General features: G+C 47.6%; 1 protein-coding gene across 2 annotated transcripts in view; it reads right to left on the bottom strand.

The window, feature by feature from the left end:
- Positions 1–19,988, bottom strand: part of ZDHHC13 (zinc finger DHHC-type palmitoyltransferase 13) — a 71,337-nt gene that overhangs the window by 42,610 nt on the left and 8,739 nt on the right. The window contains exons 3-4 of one of the 2 annotated variants that reach the window (XM_068260261.1): positions 2,820–2,942; positions 1,622–1,699 (exon numbers count right to left, since the gene is read on the bottom strand). In XM_068260261.1, the coding sequence (XP_068116362.1) occupies positions 1,622–1,699; positions 2,820–2,942 (201 nt within the window). Of the gene's footprint in view, positions 1–903; positions 987–1,621; positions 1,700–2,819; positions 2,943–19,988 lie in introns of those variants that run through there. The other variant, XM_068260262.1, reaches the window with a different exon arrangement.

Here is a 19,988-nt window from a genome sequence, read left to right as displayed (position 1 = left end):
GCCTTCCATACAATCTGATTGGCTAATAATGTCTATGCAATGGCTTCCTCTATTGTGACAGTGCAGCAGGTACAGGTTTCTGCCTTCCATACAATCTGATTGGCTAATAATGTCTATGCAATGGCTTACTCTATTGTGAAAGTACAGCAGGTACAGGTTTCTGGCTTCCATACGATCTGATTGGCTAATAATGATCTATGCAATGGCTTCCTCTTGTGAAAGTGCAGCAAGTACAGGTTTCTGCCTTCCATACAATCTGATTGGCTAATAATTTCTATGCAATGGCTTACTCTATTGTGAAAGTACAGCAGGTACAGGTTTCTGGCTTCCATGCACACAGCAGAAGCAACAGCAGCTGGTAATTACATTACTTGATGGCTGATAGGAGATAAGCAGGGCTCATCAGCTCATCTTACAGGAAATGCAGCACAGAAGCCGGTCTAGTGAGGAAATCTTGTATGTCTACTACTGACTGATTGTGTAACGATTGAACAGAAAGCTCATAGGGCGAGGCAGCTATTAGGAGGAAGCTGCAACTATATTTAGGCTTTAGTCACCTGAAACACAAGTGGGGAATGAAAGGATGGGGAAAGACTTAAAACTAAAATGAGAAAACCAGAAATTGCTAAATTTTTAGTTTTGTAACCAGAGAGGTAAAACTGTCCAGGGAAGGAAAGGCTGAACGAGGGAAGAGGATTTCATCTAGGTCTGGCTAAGCTAGGTTGACACGCTTGTGATTACAAACACTGCTATTCAGTTGCATTATTTTGCAGCCAGAAAGTGCTTACTACTGGCAATTGAGTAGCTAATCGGCGTGTTAAATGTGATCTTTTGCCGTCCATCTGAAAAAGACAGTGTACCTGAAATGAGTAAAAAAAAAAAAAAAAAAAAAAAGTTAACTACATAGCAGGGGCTTCCTCCAGCCCCCTTCAGGCCAATGGGTCCCTTGCCATCTTCCCACGCTGCCTGGATCCTCCTAGACGGCAGTTTCGCTGTCTAACAGTTTCCTAACGGCGATCTGCTGGAAGACTGATGACGGAGCAGAGCTCCATCATTCAAGCGGGGATGAGTGTGCATCGGCACCAGCCATCCCCTGCAATCTCCGTCCCCAGGACTTAACGCCAATTGGTGTTACGCGGTCCCCGGGGAGCCTCCGCGTTCACGCCCATCAGCGTGATGCGGTGGTTAAGAAGCTAAAGTGAACCAGAGGTGAGAGTGATATGGAGGCTGCCATATTTCTTTCCTTTTAAACAATACCAGTTGCCTTGGAGCCCTGCTGATCTATTTGGCTGCAGTAGTGTCTGAATAACACCAGAAACAAACATGAAGCTAATCTTGTCAGATCTGACATGTCACAAACACCTGATTTGCTGCATGCTTGTTCAGGGTCTATAGCTAAAAGCATTAGAGGCAGAGGATCAGCAGGACAGTTAGGCAATTGAAATTGCTTAAAAAGAAAATAAAAATATGTTAGCCTCCGTAGGTCTCTTACCTCGGAATCCCTTTACATTTATTAGGAGTCATCACATTTTTTTAAGACTCGAGGTACCCAAAATTTGCTCTGACTCCACAGCTCTGCTGGCAACACAATCACTAATATGAACAGGAGAGCGCCACTTACCTGACAGCCCAGTGAAGAGGGGTAGAATTTAATGTACCTCCCAGCTGATCCACGACAGCCCCCTTGGAGATAAAATACCTGTGTATGAAAGAAAAACCATCAGCACCCTGTATACACCAGTCATTTACATTATATCATTGTATACTACACATACACACAGATCAATAAAGCAAGGGGCGGCCATATTTACTCATTATACTGTGCCAATTACTGGGCATTGCAGTGCACAGATCATGCTTTACACCCGGTTCCCTTTCGACCTTCGCTTGCAGTCCTGGGAGTCCCCGGTATAAGTCTTCCCCAGGATGCTATCTGCAGAGTTTATATGTTCTTTCTGGCCTGGTGCACACCAAAACCCGCTAGCAGATCCACAAAATGCTAGCAGATTTTGAAACGCTTTTTCTTCTTTTTCTGCAGCGTTTCAGCTAGCGTTTTGCGGTTTTGTGTAGCGGTTTTGGTGTAGTAGATTTCATATATTGTTACAGTAAAGCTGTTACTGAACAGCTTCTGTAACAAAAACGCCAGCAAAACCACTCTGAACAGGCGTTTTTCAGAGCGGTTTGCGTTTTTCCTATACTTAACATTGAGGCAGAAACGCATCCACAATCCAAAAAATGCCTCACCCCGGGAGTATGCGTTTCTGCAAACCGCCTCCCGCTCTGGTGTGAACCACCCCATTGAGATACATTGACCAAGCGTATCCGCAGCCGCATCGCAAAACGCAGCCGAACCGCTCTGGTGTGCACTAGGCCTCTGTCTGCGTGGGTTCCCTCTGGGCAGTCCGGTTTCTTACCACATCACCAAAACAGACAAATTGGCTCCCTCCAAATTTGACCTTCATCTACAATATGTATTTTGCTTCTGAATGCATTATGGTATGTGTAACTAGGGGTTACTTACCATTTTAAAGGATACAGCTGAGAATTATTAAAAAAAAAAAAAAAATAATATTTACTTACCTGGGGCTTCCTCCAACCCCTGGAAGCCTATATGGCCCTTGCTGCAGCTTTGCTCCAGGCCAGTCTCCCAGAAAGCCGTTCAGGCTACGTTTCCACAGTCGGTTTAGTGATGAGCAGAGGACAAACAATGCCCGTTCTCTACTCTTGTGGGAACACAGCTTAAGAGTACAGGTCCACCTTTCCTCCCTACTTATATACACAGATACTGTATACCACAAACTCCCCCTCCCAGTACCCACCTGATAAGGTCCAGCCTGTTGTTAATGGAAGCCCAGTGCAGCAGGGTAACGTTCTCAGCATCGGGTTGTCGGACATCATAGCCAGCCTCAACCAGCTCTCTGCATCGATCAGCCAAGCCGTGCCTGAAACACAAAGACACTGTATAATTTCTAACATTAAGGGGAACTGCAGTGAGAGAAACATGGAAGCTGCCATTATTATTCGCCCCTCTCTCTCTATTTTGTTAAATGTGTGGCCATCATGATCATCTTTTGGCTTAAAAAAAATAAAAAATTAAAATTAAAATCTTTGATGGCCATACCCAGACAGAAGGAAAAAGAAAAAAGGTCGGTCCAAATTAGTAAACTTTATCAACATACACCGAAGAGTGTAGAAGATGCCATGCCTGCAAAAGGGAGCAGTGCATCTTTTGGCTTCAGCAGAGTCAGTCACACCTAAAATACATTCAGCCAGCAGGTGGCGTCAGAACACCGGATCTGCATACTCGTTCTGGCAGTAAAGTAATTGGAAGTAAAGGATTAGCATGATAGCCAGGCAAGAAACATTTTTTGATGGCGAAAAAAATGAGCAAATGTATGCAGCTTAAAGGACAACCGAGGTGACATGTGGACATGATGATATAGACATGTGTATGTACAGTGCCTAGCACACAAATAGCTAGGCTGGGATCCTACTTCCTATTTTTCTTTCGCTGCCTGAAAGAATTAAACATCAGGTATGCAAGTGACAGTTTCTGTTCGGGTCGGACTGGGTCAGACTACAGCATAACCCTCAGTGATAAGTAATTACAACCATAAAACACTTTCCTTTCAGTAAATGGATTCTGAGAGCAGGAAAGAGATAAAAAGGGTCAATATTTCATAGATTTGAGCTCTAGCATATGTCAACGAAGATGTCATTGCGCAGAGACAATGGAACAGTAAAAACTTAAAAACTAGATTTAAATATAAAGTAAAGCTGTTGGATATCTGAAAAAGTCATTTTTAGGAATAGGAGGATATATACAATTGTTCATCTCATCAGTTTATTTTCACCTCGGATGTCCTTTAATGCAAATGGTAATAGATAAGTGCTGTATAAATATGGACATGTAAAATGATGCTAGCATTACTTACAGAGGAACTGTACTGAAAATAACACAAGGAATAACATTGCATGCTATTTTACAAGATTATTTTATCACTGTTTGCCTGTTGTAAAAGCTTTCCTCTCCTTGATTTACATTCTGAAATTTATCACTGGTGATGACATCTTTAGTTCTAACAGGTGCAGTTCTATGGAATGTTTGTATACTCAGTGTTCCAAAGCCAGTAGAAAAAATACCTGGTCTCCCAGAATGCTCTGGAATTATATTTTCTTGCATTGCTAAACAGCCTAAGCTAAGCATCACTTGGGAAGGCGGGCTACATACGAATATACAGCAATATATAGATACTAGGTGGACCAAGTCCGTTAATATAATGGGCTGTAGTCCCTCACAACTCACCTATAACCGATGCATGTAAGCGTGCAAGCACACACACACACACACACACACACACACACACACACACACACACACACACACACACACACACACACACACACACACACACACACACACACACACACACACACACACACACACACACACACACACACACACACACACACACACACACACACACACACACACACACACACACACACACACACACACACACACACACACACACACACCTTCACTGCGGCCGGGTTTCCGATGATCTGATATCTGAACTATTCCGCAGGGCAGCACAGCGTGAGGAGCAAGTGAGGGGGAGCCGAACTTTGTGGTGAGTCACTGCCCAGCTCTATGGTGGTGAGGGGAGGCTACCTATATTTAAGCAGGGGGGATGGAGAAACTGAAAAGGCTACCTACAGTATATTGGCAATCTACCTACAGATTGCTAATAATGGCAATCTAATTTCCTTAAAGAGAACCAGAGATGAAGCACCCTCTTGTATTTTACCTTATAAATCAGTGGGAACATGACAGTAAACACCTAATCTGCCCTTTGTTTCATTGTTCTCTGTGTAATCTGACTGTTATCACGTCTGATAAGAATCCCCGACTGAGAAGTCAGGCTGGTCCGTCTAGCTTTGCTGCAGAAAGATTATAGCTAAGTCTGTCTTTTGTGGTGTTATTTCAAGCCCAAGCCTGCCCCCTTGTGGCTCTGCTATAATGACTCAGCAATAATCATTCCCAGCAAAGCCAGATTTAATTGCTCAGTCTGGGATTCTTGTGACTGCTGTTAACAGACACTTTTAGCAGTGAGGAGGAAACAGAGAGCATGGTAAGTGTTTTCTCTAATGTTCTTACTGATATACATGGTAAAATACACAAGGGTGCTTCCTCTCTGGTTCCCTTTAACCTCCCTGGCGGTATGACATGTGCGGCTGCGCGGCCGCGGGAGGTTTTTTTTTCACCTTTTTTTTTTCTAGCATGTAGCTAGCCTAGCGCTAGCTACATGCTTCCCTCCTCCCTGCGGCGTCCCCTCGTACTCACCGATCGCCGCTTGCCCATAAGGAAATCCCGTTCTGAACGGGATTTCCTTGACAGCTTCCCCAGTCGCAATGGCGACGAACGGAGTGACGTCATCGACGTCGTGACGTCACAGGGAATCCCGATCCACCCCATAGCGCAGCCTGGTGGCGATTGGCCAGGCTGCGCAAGGGGTATGCGGGGGGGGGGGGGGGGGGGGGGGCGGCCTGTATCGCTTCGGGTAGCGGCGCATCGGTGGCGATCGCAGCAAACACACAGCTAGCAAAGTGCTAGCTGCGTGTTTGAAAAAAAAAAAAATTATGCAAATCGGCACAGCAGGGCCTGAGGAATCCTCCGCGGCGGCTTACCCCGTGTCCAGCGCAAGGTTACCGCTAAATTCAAAGTGTACCTGTAAGAAAACGTTCTCGTGGGGGGTACTTCACTCAGGAGGGGGAAGCCTCTGGATCCTAAAGAGGCTTCCACCTTCCTCCTCAGTAGAGGGAATCCAGTGCTGGGACTCGCCGAAGATCTCCTTGGCGTGCGTGCATGCGCAGTAGCGGCTCTCCGCTCGGGCTATGGCAGAAACAGCCGAGCCCGATCGGGTCCAATCCGCCGTGCAGGCACACTGGTGGTTCTTGAAAATTTTCAGGTGATAAAAGTGGTACAAAAAGTGGTACAGAGGGTGCTGTCCATCCAATCACATTAGTGGAATTTCCCTATGGAATTTCATCTTGGGTCACCCGAGGCCGGTTTCACTTCAGCAGCCTGCGTTCGTGTTGCAATGTGATTGGATGCCTGTGGAAAAGTATAGGTAGCGGCGGCACGGCACACCTAATCCTCGGCTCCAGTGGCGATCTGAGTCCTCTCCCCTCCCTGTTTCCCTCTGCTGATGACACAATCAGCAGAAGCCGGCACTAGGGGAGCTGAGAAGAAAGGTCTCTGATCACCACTGGTTGAGGTGCTGTTGTTGATCGCTATGCACGGGGGGGGGGGGGGGGGGGGGGGGGGCTATGCACGTTGTTGCCCCCTAAACCATATGATATACTCCAAGGAAGTACACAAAACTCACTTTTAGGAACAAACTCATTTTGCACAGAAAGTAACTGGTGTGTAGCCTGTTGCTATGGACTGCCTATTGTCATCTATAATCATTCAGCAGTAAATATTAAACCTCTATGAAACACCTGCCCAGATAAATCTAGTACAAAGGCATATTAACACATGATAAATGAACATTAGCATAACGAGTTCATAATGAGACCATGTACATTTCACAGTCTATTTAGATCTGAATCATCTTCTGGCATTGTGTTTGGTTTAACAGAGCTGGGTAGGTGAACAGAAATGATAGATTAATCACTAATATGGTGTATACATATAGTGTTATACAGTATTAAAGGGGAACTGAAGTAAGAGGTATACGGAGGCTGCCATATTTATTTCCTTTTAATCAATACCAGTTGCCTGGCAGCCCTGCTGATCCTCTGCCTCTAATATTAGTAGCCATAGCCCCTGAACAAGCATGCAGCAGATCAGGTGTTTCAGACTTTAACCCCCTTGCCGGTCCAATTCCCACGGCAATGGGGCAGCGCAGCACTTTTTATTTATTTATTTTTTTAAATCATGATAGCCGCTAAGCAGCGGCATCCCCCCACCCACTCCGATCGCCTCCGGCGATCAGAGTAAGCAGGAAATCCCGTTCAGAACGATATTTCCTGCTGGGCTTCCCCGGTCGCCATGGCACGGCGGGTAGCGGCGAATCGGCGGCGATCGCGTACCACACGCAGCTAGCAAAGTGCTAGCTGCGTGTAGGAAAAAAAAAATTAGAAAAATCGGCCCAGCGGGGCCTGAGAAATCCTCCTGCGCAGGTTACCCCGAGCTGAGCTCGGGATAACCGGCAAGGAGGTTAAAGTCAGATCTGACAAGTGGACTAGTGTAAAGAGAAGAAGGGCTCTGGATCCTGGATATAACCACCTCCATTCATCTATTCCATCCTCAACTATAACCTGCCAGGCCCACCAACAACACTAATGCCCCCCCCCCCCCCCCCCAACAAAACCCTGAAGACACGCCCCCACCTCCAAAACACAGTATAACAGTTTCCCGCCATCAGATAGAGCAGAGCAGCAAAGCGTGATAATTTACTTGCTTGTGATGGCGCTACTAGTCCTTCTCCTCACTTCTTTCTTTGGTACAATTCCACGCCGCACAGCGGGGGCTATTCTCATGCCCCCGTCCATCCTAGTTGGCAAGTACATTAGAGGCAGTGGGTGTCACACGGATTGGGGCTAATTGACTCTCCTACGCTCTGATCAGATGACAACCTAAAAGGTGCCCATTAAGGGTGCAATTTTTAGTGAATGGTCCTATTTTTGATCTTATTATGATTAAAATCGAATGCATTTCCTAACATATATGGCCCTCCGCACATCTTCCTGCTTCATAAATAAATAATGGCCTTTCCCCATCAGTGTTCAATCACCAAAACAACCAAATATCAATCAATGTCAACTACCTTCAATCCATTTTCATTTGATTCTAGGTTTTATCTAGCCAATATCTAATCTATTGAAGATGTCAGTGTACAGCAGCCTAAAGCCGCATCTACACGCGTAGAGGCGGCTCGATTAGCCGCCGGATCGCCTCTTCCGTGTCCCCGCGCGTGCCCGCCGCGTCCCCGGATCCGATTCCCTGCTCGTCCCCGCTTATCTTCCGCTCGATTCCCTGCCATTGGCCCCTCGCGGGGAGCGAGCAGGAAATCGGCGGTGCGGAGATCCGTCCTGTCGGATCTTATCAATCGAGCCGCATCAGCGGCTCGATTGATAAGGAACATCGGAGCCGCATCTACGCATGTAGATGCGGCTTTAAAGCGGATCCAAGACGAAAAACTAACTATAACAAGTAACTTGTCTATATAACTTATCTAGAGTTTATATAGGTTACACAGCAAATCTAGCTGCAAACAGCCTCAATAGAATAGGATTATTTCTTCCTGTGATACAATGACAGCAGCCATGTTGTTTGTAAACATTACACATACCAAACTTATCTGCATCATCAGCACTCAGACTGAAAAAAAAACGAATCCCCCCTCCTCCTCACCTCTGCCTCTGAAATCTCTGGCTAGTAATACCTCCCCCTCCTCCTGCCCAGACTGAGCTACCATAAACCCTTGCTGTCTGAAAATGCCAAGGCTCTCTGAAAATCTGTGGGCGAGGCTTGTTTAGTCTCTAGGGAATTAGAGTATTAATACAAAAACAAAAAAAGTATTTGGCTTGAGGAATGCCCTATAAACAATAGGAAAGGAACAATTATGCAATGAGTAAAAGTTAATCTCGGATGCACTTTAAGGTTGTCATACATCTGGCGATTTTGTGGCCAATAGACCATCTGATTAGATAATTACCAAATTGGATGAAACACGTGCTGCGACAAGCATGCCCGTTCGACAATTCGACCGGTTTCAGTCAAATGCATCAATCGGACATTATGAAAAATCTCAGGCTGACTTAGTCGATTGGGTAGGTGGCAGTAACCGCGTGCGATATTGGGACAAGCGACAATGGAACTCCTGTCCCCCTAAATGTTATATTTGTGCCCCCTGGTGCCTGTGCATTAAAATATCTTCCCTGTCTGGCCACCGCGAGTCCACCAGCTTTTCTTCCGCATATTGGACCCACGTAGCTTCTGCATACAGCACTGGTGTATGTAACGACACACACAGCACATGCTATGCGTGTCAGCCACGTGGAGCGCAAATACGGAAAGAGAGCAGGTGGACTCGCGGCAGCCAGACAGGGGAGATATTGCTATGAACGGGCACTGGGGGGCACATGGGGGGGTTTGAGAGATTCTATCAGCGAGATATCTGTCGCTTAATCTATCAGCCCATATACCGCTAGATCTACGGCACCTTTGAAGCTAGACTGGTGTCATTTGAAAACAAGTGATCCGACAGTTAGTGTCAAGCTGACATTGGTGCACATTTGAATTAAGCGATAGCAAAACAATGTTCTGCCAAACAGATTGTTACCGAAAGTGCAAAATTTACCACACAAAAGTACTTTGAATGGATCAAATATGATTATCTTCTAAACCAATCCACCAGGACAGATCGTCCTATGTGGACGATAATCGTTGTCTCTTACTGTTGTTGGGACACTTTTAAACGATTCATCATTTATCGTTAATTTCTGACAACCGCGATCTAGCATGTGTACCGCGGTTAAAGAGAACTTGAAGTGAAAGGAATACGGAGGGGCTGCCATCTTCATTCCCTTATAAACATTTCCTGGCTGTCATGCTGAGCTTTTGGCTTTAGTAGTGTTCGAGTCACACACCTGCAAAAAGCCTGCAGCCAGTGGAGTCACAGCGTCTGATCTGCTGCTCATTCTGCGACAGTGATGTAGGCCCCTTTCACACATAATAGAATTTGCATGCAATTTGCGTTTTTTGCAAATTTGTGTTTGCCACACATCTAATGTCATTACATCTGACTTGAGCTGTGGGCAATTCTTCTCCAGAAAAAGGCAAACAAAAGATTAAAAACTGGTAAATTGCAATCACTGGGTAAAGCAGAAACTTTAAATACTTTAGTAGCGGCATTGCTTGCGCGGAACGACGCAAATACGTCAGGGAAGCCGGGAATCCCAGTGATGTATCCCAGTGCAGCAGGAAATACGCCACTGGGCAAGAGGCAGCGAAAAGGTGTGCAGCGCTATGCATATGATTACAATTTTTTGGCAGAAATTGCAGAATTGCTAATATGAATAAACAAGAAAAACAACGCCAAACATTGCAGGTATAGGCGTTGCCTTTTAGGCCCCTTTCAGACGTAACAGAATTTGCGTTTGGCATTTGACTTACAGCTGCAATAATTTGACCAGTATGTATGGATTTTTTAGCCAATGTACAAGCAAACCGCAGAATGGAAAATATATTAAAAAACATGGAGGAACAAAGCCAAAAATCACAAGTGTGAAGACTGCCTTAAAGGACAAGTATCATTACAGTGTAATTTTTATAACCCATTTGGAAACATTCCCTGCAACGTAGCTGACAAATCGGGTGTGCACAAACGGTCGTTCAGCTGATAACGCTGGTTTTGACGGATCGGTCAAATCCACATGCTCGATTTGACACATGCCCGATTTGACGTCCAAACGACTGGTCGTTTGGAGAAATCCGCCGTGTGTATGTACCTTAAGACTTAGCCATACACGCTGAACTAGCATCCAGCAGATCCGGTACGCCGACTCAGCTGACTGGTTTTACTGGTTTAGCTATATGCTTGTTCAAGGGTTATGCCAGAAGATCAACAGGGCTGCCAGACAACTGGCATTGTCTACAAGGAAATAAATATGGCAGCCTCCATATCCCTCTCACCTCAGGTTCCCTTTAGCATCTCCCCTCTCCACTCCCAGCACAACTCTTTCCCAGCCTGCTTTCTAACACAAACACACTAATCTCACTAGAGGTTAAGGTTGCTATGTTAAGCATTACTATGCCATACATCTAGTTCATCTACTAAAGCTAGACATACATTACATACGCAACACTAAACAGCCCCAAGTGTATGAATCAGCTCATCACAATAACATTACAATTTGTATACATAGTTTTGCTGAAGCCTCCCACCTGACTGAGGTCAGTGTTCTGGTTCCTAGGGCTGCAGCAGCAGAGAGATGTGAATGTCTGCGCTGTGACAACCTCCCTGTCAGCAGGTCTTCTCAATGCACAAAATGTGTCTATAAATTCCAGCAAAGCAGTCACAGTACTGACAGCTCTCATCCAACTACAGCACCCCTAGAGGCAGACTAGATTACTGCAGACAGAGAAAACAGGAGCCCAAAGGTAGTTGGAAATGTGAAGCAGGAACAGTAAGGGCTCGCTGATCAAAGTGCTGCGACAGATGCATCCCCATAGACCATTCTCGCTGCAATGAATTGTGTAAATTGTAAGCACGCTGCATGCAGCATTTTAGAAGGCAGCTTGGGGGCCTGCTAATAATGAGTGACTGTTACTGCTGCTGGCATAGTGGCAGCTAAAAAATAAGTGGCTGTTACTGCTGGTGGCACAGTGGAAGCTGCTGAGTGGCTGTTACTGCTGGTGGCACAGTGGAAGCTGCTGAGTGGCTGTTACTGCTGGTAGCACAGTGGCAGCTGCTAATGAGTGGCTGTTGCTGCTGGTGGCACAGTGGCGGCTGCTAATGAGTGGCTGTTACTGCTGCTGGCACAGTGGCAGCTGCTAATGAGTGGCTGTTGCTGCTGGTGGCACAGTGGCGGCTGCTAATGAGTGGCTGTTGCTGCTGGTGGCACAGTGGCGGCTGCTAATGAGTGGCTGTTACTGCTGGTGGCACAGTGGCAGCTGCTAGTGAGTGGCTGTTACTGCTGGTGGCACAGTGGCAGCTGTTAATGAGTGGCTGATCCTGCTGGTGGCACAGTGGTGGCTGCTAATGAGTGGCTGTTCCTGCTGGTGGCACAGTGGCGGGTGCTAATAAGTGGCTGTTCCTGCTGGTGGCACAGTGGCGGCTGCTAATGAGTGGCTGTTTCTGCTGGTGGCACAGTGGTGGCTGCTAATGAGTGGCAGTTCCTGCTGGTGGCTGCTAATGAGTGGCTGTTACTGCTGGTGGCACAGTGGCAGCTGCTAATGAGTGCTGTTCCTACTGGTGGCACAGTGGTGGCTGCTAATGAGTGGCTGTTCCTACTGGTGGCACAGTGGCAGGTGCTAATGAGTGGCTGTTATTGTTGCTGGCATGGTGGCGGCTGCTAATGAGTGGCTGTTACTGCTGGTGGCACAGTGGCAGCTGCTAGTGAGTGGCTGTTACTGCTGGTGGCATAGTGGCAGTTGCTAGTAAGTGGCTGTTACTGCTGGTGGCACAGTGGTGGCTGCAAATGAGTGGCTGTTTCTGCTAGTGGCACAGTGGCGGGTGGTAATGAGTGGCTGTTCCTGCTGGTGGCACAGTGGAGGCTGCTAATGAGTGGCTGATTCTGCTGCTGGCACAGTGGCAGCTGCTAATGAGTGGCTGTTCCTGCTGGTGGCACAGTGGCAGCTGCTATTGAGTGGTTGTTCCTACTGGTAGCACAGTGGTGGCTGCTAATGAGTGGCTGTTCCTGCTGGTGGCACAGTGGCAGCTGCTAGTGAGTGGCTGTTCCTACTGGTGGCACAGTGGTGGCTGCTAATGAGTGGCTATTCCTGCTGGTGGCACAGTGGCAGGTGCTAATGAGTGGCTGTAATTGCTGCTGGCACAGTGGCGGCTGGTAATGAGTGGCTGTTCCTGCTGGTGGCACAGTGGCAGCTGCTAATGAGTGGCTGTTCCTACTGGTAGCACAGTGGTGGCTGCTAATGAGTGGCTGTTCCTGCTGGTGGCACAGTGGTGGCTGCTAACAAGTGGCAGTTCCTGCTGGTGGCTGCTAATGAGTGGCTGTTACTGCTGCTGGCATAGTGGTGGCTGCTAATGAGTGGCTGTTACTGCTGGTGGGACAGTGGCAGCTGCTAATGAGTGCTGTTCCTACTGGTGGCACAGTGGTAGCTGCTAATGAGTGGCTGTTCCTGCTGGTGGCACAGTGGCAGGTGCTAATGAGTGGCTGTTATTGCTGCTGGCACAGTGGTGGCTGCTAATGAGTAGCTGTTACTGCTGCTGGCACAGTGGTGGCTGCTAATGAGTGGCTGTTACTGCTGCTGGCACAGTGGCAGCTGCTAATGAGTGGCTGTTCCTGCTGGTGGCACAGTGGCAGCTGCTAATGAGTGGCTGTTACTGCTGCTGGCACAGTGGTGGCTGCTAACGAGTGGCAGTTCCTGCTGGTGGCTGCTAATGAGTGGCTGTTACTGCTGCTGGCATAGTGGTGGCTGCTAATGAGTGGCCGTTACTGCTGGTGGGACAGTGGCAGCTGCTAATGAGTCCTGTTCCTACTGGTGGCACAGTGATGGCTGCTAATGAGTGGCTGTTCCTGCTGGTGGCACAGTGGCAGATGCTAATGAGTGGCTGTTATTGCTGCTGGCACAGTGGCGGCTGGTAATGAGTGGCTGTTCCTGCTGGTGGCACAGTGGCAGCTGCTAATGAGTGGCTATTCCTGCTGGTGGCACAGTGGCAGGTGCTAATGAGTGGCTGTAATTGCTGCTGGCACAGTGACGGCTGCTAATGAGTGGCTGTTCCTGCTGGTGGCACAATGATGGTGGCTGCTAATGAGTGGCTGTTACTGCTGGTGGCACAGTGGCAGCTGCTAGTGAGTGGCTGTTACTGCTGGTGGCATAGTGGCAGTTGCTAGTGAGTGGCTGTTACTGCTGGTGGCACAGTGGAGGCTGCTAATGAGTGGCTGATTCTGCTGCTGGCACAGTGGCAGCTGCTAATGAGTGGCTGTTCCTGCTGGTGGCACAGTGGCAGCTGCTAATGAGTGGCTGTTCCTGCTGGTGGCACAGTGGCAGCTGCTATTGAGTGGTTGTTCCTACTGGTAGCACAGTGGTGGCTGCTAATGAGTGGCTGTTCCTGCTGGTGGCACAGTGGCAGCTGCTAGTGAGTGGCTGTTCCTACTGGTGGCACAGTGGTGGCTGCTAATGAGTGGCTATTCCTGCTGGTGGCACAGTGGCAGGTGCTAATGAGTGGCTGTAATTGCTGCTGGCACAGTGGCGGCTGGTAATGAGTGGCTGTTCCTGCTGGTGGCACAGTGGCAGCTGCTAATGAGTGACTGTTCCTACTGGTAGCACAGTGGTGGCTGCTAATGAGTGGCTGTTCCTGCTGGTGGCACAGTGGTGGCTGCTAACAAGTGGCAGTTCCTGCTGGTGGCTGCTAATGAGTGGCTGTTACTGCTGCTGGCATAGTGGTGGCTGCTAATGAGTGGCTGTTACTGCTGGTGGGACAGTGGCAGCTGCTAATGAGTGGCTGTTACTGCTGGTGGGACAGTGGCAGCTGCTAATGAGTGCTGTTCCTACTGGTGGCACAGTGGTGGCTGCTAATGAGTGGCTGTTCCTGCTGGTGGCACAGTGGCAGATGCTAATGAGTGGCTGTTATTGCTGCTGGCACAGTGGCGGCTGGTAATGAGTGGCTGTTCCTGCTGGTGGCACAGTGGCAGCTGCTAATGAGTGGCTGTTACTGCTGGTGGCATAGTGGCGGCTGCTAATGAGTAGCTGTTACTGTTGCTGGCACAGTGGTGGCTGCTAATGAGTGGCTGTTACTGCTGCTGGCACGGTGGCGGCTGCTAATGAGTGGCAGTTATTGCTGCTGGCACAGTGACGGCTGCTAATGAGTGGCTGTTCCTGCTGGTGGCACAATGATGGTGGCTGCTAATGAGTGGCTGTTCCTGCTGGTGGCACAATGGTGGCTGCTAATGAGTGGCTGTTACTGCTGGTGGCACAGTGGCAGCTGCTAATCAGGGCCACTGTACACACGCTAGATTCTCGCCAGAGGCAGTCGTTATAAGTGAAGCAGGTTATCTCGGCGCGCATCGATGGGCACCGTAATAGCAGCAATGCTATGCAGCGCACCCTGTGTAGCGATAATTCAGGGCTCTGGCGGCTGCTGGACCCCGAATTACAACTCCCTCCGAGTTTCTACAACTTGGAGGGAATAGTATTGAATGCCGCCTCCGAGTTTAGCGGCAGAAGGGAGAGCAGTCATTCGGCTCTGTCTGCGACGAACTGAGCGGCGCCAAAATAATATGTACTCGTTATAAGTTGTCTTGGCCAAGTTCAATCCAGCACGTGTATGTGGCTTATGACTAGCATTACAACAAAGAGAACATGTAAGAGGATTCACCCCTCCTACGCTTCTCTGATGAAATAAGAAACGCAATCACTGGCGTTAGAGAAATATTCTGAATTCCTGTATTCAGTGACATGGTATGAAAAGGAAGAGAACAACAACAAAGAGTACAAAAACTGGAAAAGCAAAAAGGGGAAAAGTAAACACATTGACAGGTGCTCTTGACCCCTCCCCCACTTTATTCAAAACTTCTGCAGAATCCCACTTTAAAAGGAATATCCACTCCGGCTGATAAAAATATACAGACAATCCCCTACTAAGAAATGACTTGAGTACCAACGTTTCTTGCATACAAACAAAGGGGTCTTTATGTACACACATCAGTACAGTTTTTGTTATGGCATATTGTTGTTACATGTTACAGTATTCTATAAACTGTTGTAAGTACATTAAATAAAAACACATTGAAAACAAAACCAAAAAAAGGTTTTTACTATTTGTCCAAATCCAGAGTAGGCCAAAAGTTTATCTACTTAACAGAGTACAACACATGGCTCGACTTATAAATGAATTCAACCTCCCAGAATAGAACCCGTTTGTAAGTAGGAAGTGCCCATACATGTACTGTATATTACAGGGAATAATGAGAATAATTATAGTAGACTAGATTGTGATATGCGCTAGGCTGTACAGAGCAGAAGTGCTCCAGCACCCTCACTCCTCTATACAGTTCCCTGGTGTCTAGTGCATCCTCCCTCCCCTATACAGTTCCCTGGAGTTTAGTGGTCCTCCTTCACCCTATATAGTTCCCTGGTATCTAGTGGCCCACTCACTACCCCATACAGTTCCCTGGAATCTAATGGCCCCTTCCCTCCCTTTACAGTTCCCTGGTGTCTTATGCTTTTCCCCTCCCACCCCTGATATGGCTTCCCTGGTGTTCTAGGGCTTCATGTCCAATATAGCTTTCCTGGTGGTCTAGAGTGGGCCAAACATAATGCAAAGTGGAAGACCACTGGTGGGCCAACTTTGATGGCTCTGCGGGTCATAATCAGGTCCGCAGGCCAGAGTTTGACATGTATTGTTTATGTAACATCCAGTAAGAAAGACAGCCGGAGCACCAACTCATGCAATTTGGGTTTAATGGCAGTCACATAGGCATACAGGCAATCCAGCAAAGGTGATAGGGAGAGAGAGATACCGGCCTTACAGCCGTTTCACGGCAACTGCCGCTTCTTCAGAGACCAGAAGTATCAAAAGTGCAACAGTAATGCATACATTTATATAGGATAAACATAAACACTTACCACTCCCCAGGTCTAAACGCCGCTAGCAGTTCCTCGCCGCCATTAGCGCGGCCACGAACGCTTCCGGGGTATTCTTCTTCTTGTGTTTCTCTTTTACAGAACCAAGCCCCCACTGCCTACGCTATCTTGGTTACAGTGTAACCAGGGACGCACTCGCAGCATCTGTTCCAGCGCAGCGCCGGATAGGTTGACCTTCCTGAGCGCCGATTAGTCTGTGCGGTAAGCGACCCCGGAAGGGGGCGGGGAATACCCCGGAAGCGGTCGTGGCCGCGCTAAAAACCCAAATTGCATGAGTTGGTGCTCCGGCTGTCTTACTGGATGTTACATATGTGTGGAACGTGAGCACGACCATCAGTGGTAGGCTATCCATAGTGTCAGTCTGTTGGAAGCACCTGGTGCCCATCTATCTTCTCTCTACCCTACTTCAGTGTATTGTCTATGTGTATGGCCATTTTTAAAACAAATGTGGAATTTGCCTTTAAAACCTTGCCATTTTTCAGTTCAATGGAGATCCACTTTATTTGTGTTGTGGAAAGCATGGCTCCAGGTCGCACAGAGCAACCAACAACTCCAAGCCTACCAGGTCTTGTTTATTGTTGAAAACAATCATTTAAACAGCTGATGTTCCCATTGAGTGCATAATTGAGACCAGGAAGTGCACATGTATTGTACTAGCACAGGGAATGGCAGCCTGTGAAAGAACACATGCCCTGCTAATACTGCAAAGTAAACAGTAATGTGTACACAGAAGAATACTGAGAATACTGATCACACCACTGTATAAACCTGGGTACAGCAATAAGAACGCAGCCATTAGGGGATGTTTCAACTGACAATCTAGTGTGTGTATAGGTTTACCCTCACATACTGTGGGGGGGAGGGGGGTTTCGGGGGAAAATGAGTTGAACTTACCCGGGGCTTCTAATGGTCCCCCGCAGACATCCTGTGCCTGCGCAGCCACTGACCGATGCTCTGGCCCCGCCTCCGGTTCACTTCTGGAATTTCAGACTTTAAAGTCTGAAAACCACTGCGCCTGCGTTGCTATGTCCTCGCTCCCGCAGATGTCACCAGGAGCATACTGCGTAGGCACAGACCATACTGGGCCTGTACAACACACTCTTGGTGACATCAGCGGAAGCAATGCAGGCTCAGTGGTTTTCAGACTTTAAAGTCTGAAATTCCAGAAGTGAACTGGAGGCGGGGCTGGAGCATCTGTGAGTGACTGCGCGGGCACAGGATGTCTGCGGGGGACCATTAGAAGTTCAACTCATTCCCCCCCCCCCCCCGACCCACCTACAGTATTCCTTTAAAGGGAACCTAAAATCTAGTAAAAACGAGGCACTTTTACTTATCTGGGGCTTCTACTGGCTCCCTGCAGTCTCGTTGGGGGAGATTTATCAACACATTACCGACAGTTTTTTCTTCTTAATCTGTTCTAACCAGCAGGGAGAACAGTTCTGCATGATAAGAACCTTCTTAAATCCTAGGTAATAGTGGCAGTTTAGCATGAATTTCTAGAGCTGCACTACAGTTAAGAGAAGTGCTTGAGAGCAGATCTACAGATGCAGAACTGCAGGCTAGACATGATTGCAGAGTGCAGGCTAGACATGATTTGTGAGGTGCTCCTCCCCCCTGCTGAATTCCTCACAGAGCCTGCTGCTATCAATACAGCAGGTGTGTTGGTTACCTCAGTAACAGCAATTCCCCTCACACACTGCACTGTCTGAGAGACCTTCCTAACGCCTCCGATTCCTAACAGTTTAAGAAGGAATCTGCACAATCTAATGATTTCTTAAGACAGTTCTGCATGGATTTCTAAAAACCTACTAATATTTTGTCTCAGACACTCTTGATAAATCTTGCCCTCTGTGCCCACGCCGGTACTTATGATCCTCCGCCGCGGCTAAGTATCGATTTCATCTGACTGGCCAGTCGATGGCCACCACACCATCGACTCCTGTGCCCGCACAGCCACTCACCGATGCTTTGGCCCCACCCTGCGCAGTACGCTCCTGGTGACATCAACGGGAGCGAGAACACGGCACCGCAGGCGCAGTGGTTTTTAGACTTTAAAGTCTGAAATTCCAGAAGTGAACCGGAGGTGGGGCCGGAGCAAAGGTGAGTGGCTGCACGGGCACAGGATGTCTGCGGGGGACCATTAGAAGCCCCGGGTAAGTTCAACTCATTTTCTTCCGACCCCCCTACAGTATTCCTTTAAGGAGACTATACATGACATGGATCCCCTTCTGGTAAGAAGCTATATTGACTTGCCGGGTCTTTAATCTTTAAATCTCCCCCTCACTGAGCCCCAGAAGCCAGCGCATAACCCCGCTTCCTTGCAGTCATGCGCTGTGGTACTCTGTATCTCTGACACAGAGAACACTGTTTTGCTGCAAGGGGATGGGGCTACGCACCGGCTTCCAGGGATCAGGGGGGAGATTTGAAAGCTAAAGACACAGCAAGTCAATATAGCTTTTTGCCAGAAGGGGAACCATATAATGTATAATTTTAGCTGTATAGTCTCTTTAAAAATCCGGCACAGCAGATCTTTAAATCATCAAGCAAAATACTCCCTCCCCCCGCTTTACTTATTCAGGGCTTCCTCCAGCCCCTTGCAGCTGAGCAATTAACGGGGCAGATTGCGGCTGAGCAGCAGACCGCGGAGGCCAGCGTGGGACTCACACGTGTTTATGGGGCTTGTGAAAGCCCCGGGTAAGTATCAAATCTGTACATATCGTGATCTCTGGTTTACTTTAAGAGGACAAAGACCTAAAATTTCATACAGATGTGCAATGATCACTGTTTAAGTACAGTAGAGAAAGTCAGCTAACCAGCAGTATCAACCAACTAAAACTACACGATGTATACATAGACATGACTACGGTAGAGATTAGATTGCAAGCTCAAGACTATATACTCTGTACATCGCTGTGGATGATGCCGGCGCAATATAAATACTAAAATAATTATAGATCCAGTTGTACACCTCCTCGTCACATGAATTCAATATAAAGAGATGAGCAAGAGTCTTTTTTTCACGATAAATTAAATTCATTTTCACATACACCCAAGGAGTGGAGCAGCAATAGGGGGTACAGAGAATGGGATTGCCCCAGGACAAGACGTGCCCCCACCTAGTCCCTCCTTTCGCTGCAGGATTAGCTCTCCATTGGTAGTGTAGTGAGAATGATCCCCCTAGGTGCCTTGAATAGTTGTAATTAAACTGTTTCCCTCCCCCCTGCTAATGCTTCATACACACTTGAGATAAAAGTCTTTGGAAAATTGAAAGATCACAGACCAATTTTACCCCCTTCCATGTAGTACGAGAGCCATACCTACACAGTCTATTCCATGGAGCTGCACTCCCCATCAAATAAAATCTTTGCAAGATGCTGCACACAAAGATGCTGTAGACATTCAAAAGATCATTATCTGCAAAAGATCTGTTCCTGCAAAAGATCCATTCCTGCAAATTGCATTCATAGTCTATGAGATCTGCAGATCCTCATACACACCTTGTTTAACAGACTTCATCTGCATATCTGGCAATCATCTGCAGATCTGAAAATCCATTCTGGTGGATCTGATCTGCAGATGAATGTCAGTTAAACAAGGTGTGTATGATGATCTGCAGATCTCATAGACTATGGCCACATACAGACAT

The sequence above is a fragment of the Hyperolius riggenbachi genome, chromosome 11, assembly GCF_040937935.1.
Source record: "Hyperolius riggenbachi isolate aHypRig1 chromosome 11, aHypRig1.pri, whole genome shotgun sequence".
NCBI lineage: Eukaryota > Metazoa > Chordata > Amphibia > Anura > Hyperoliidae > Hyperolius > Hyperolius riggenbachi.
This window is presented reverse-complemented; position numbering and strand designations above follow the sequence as displayed.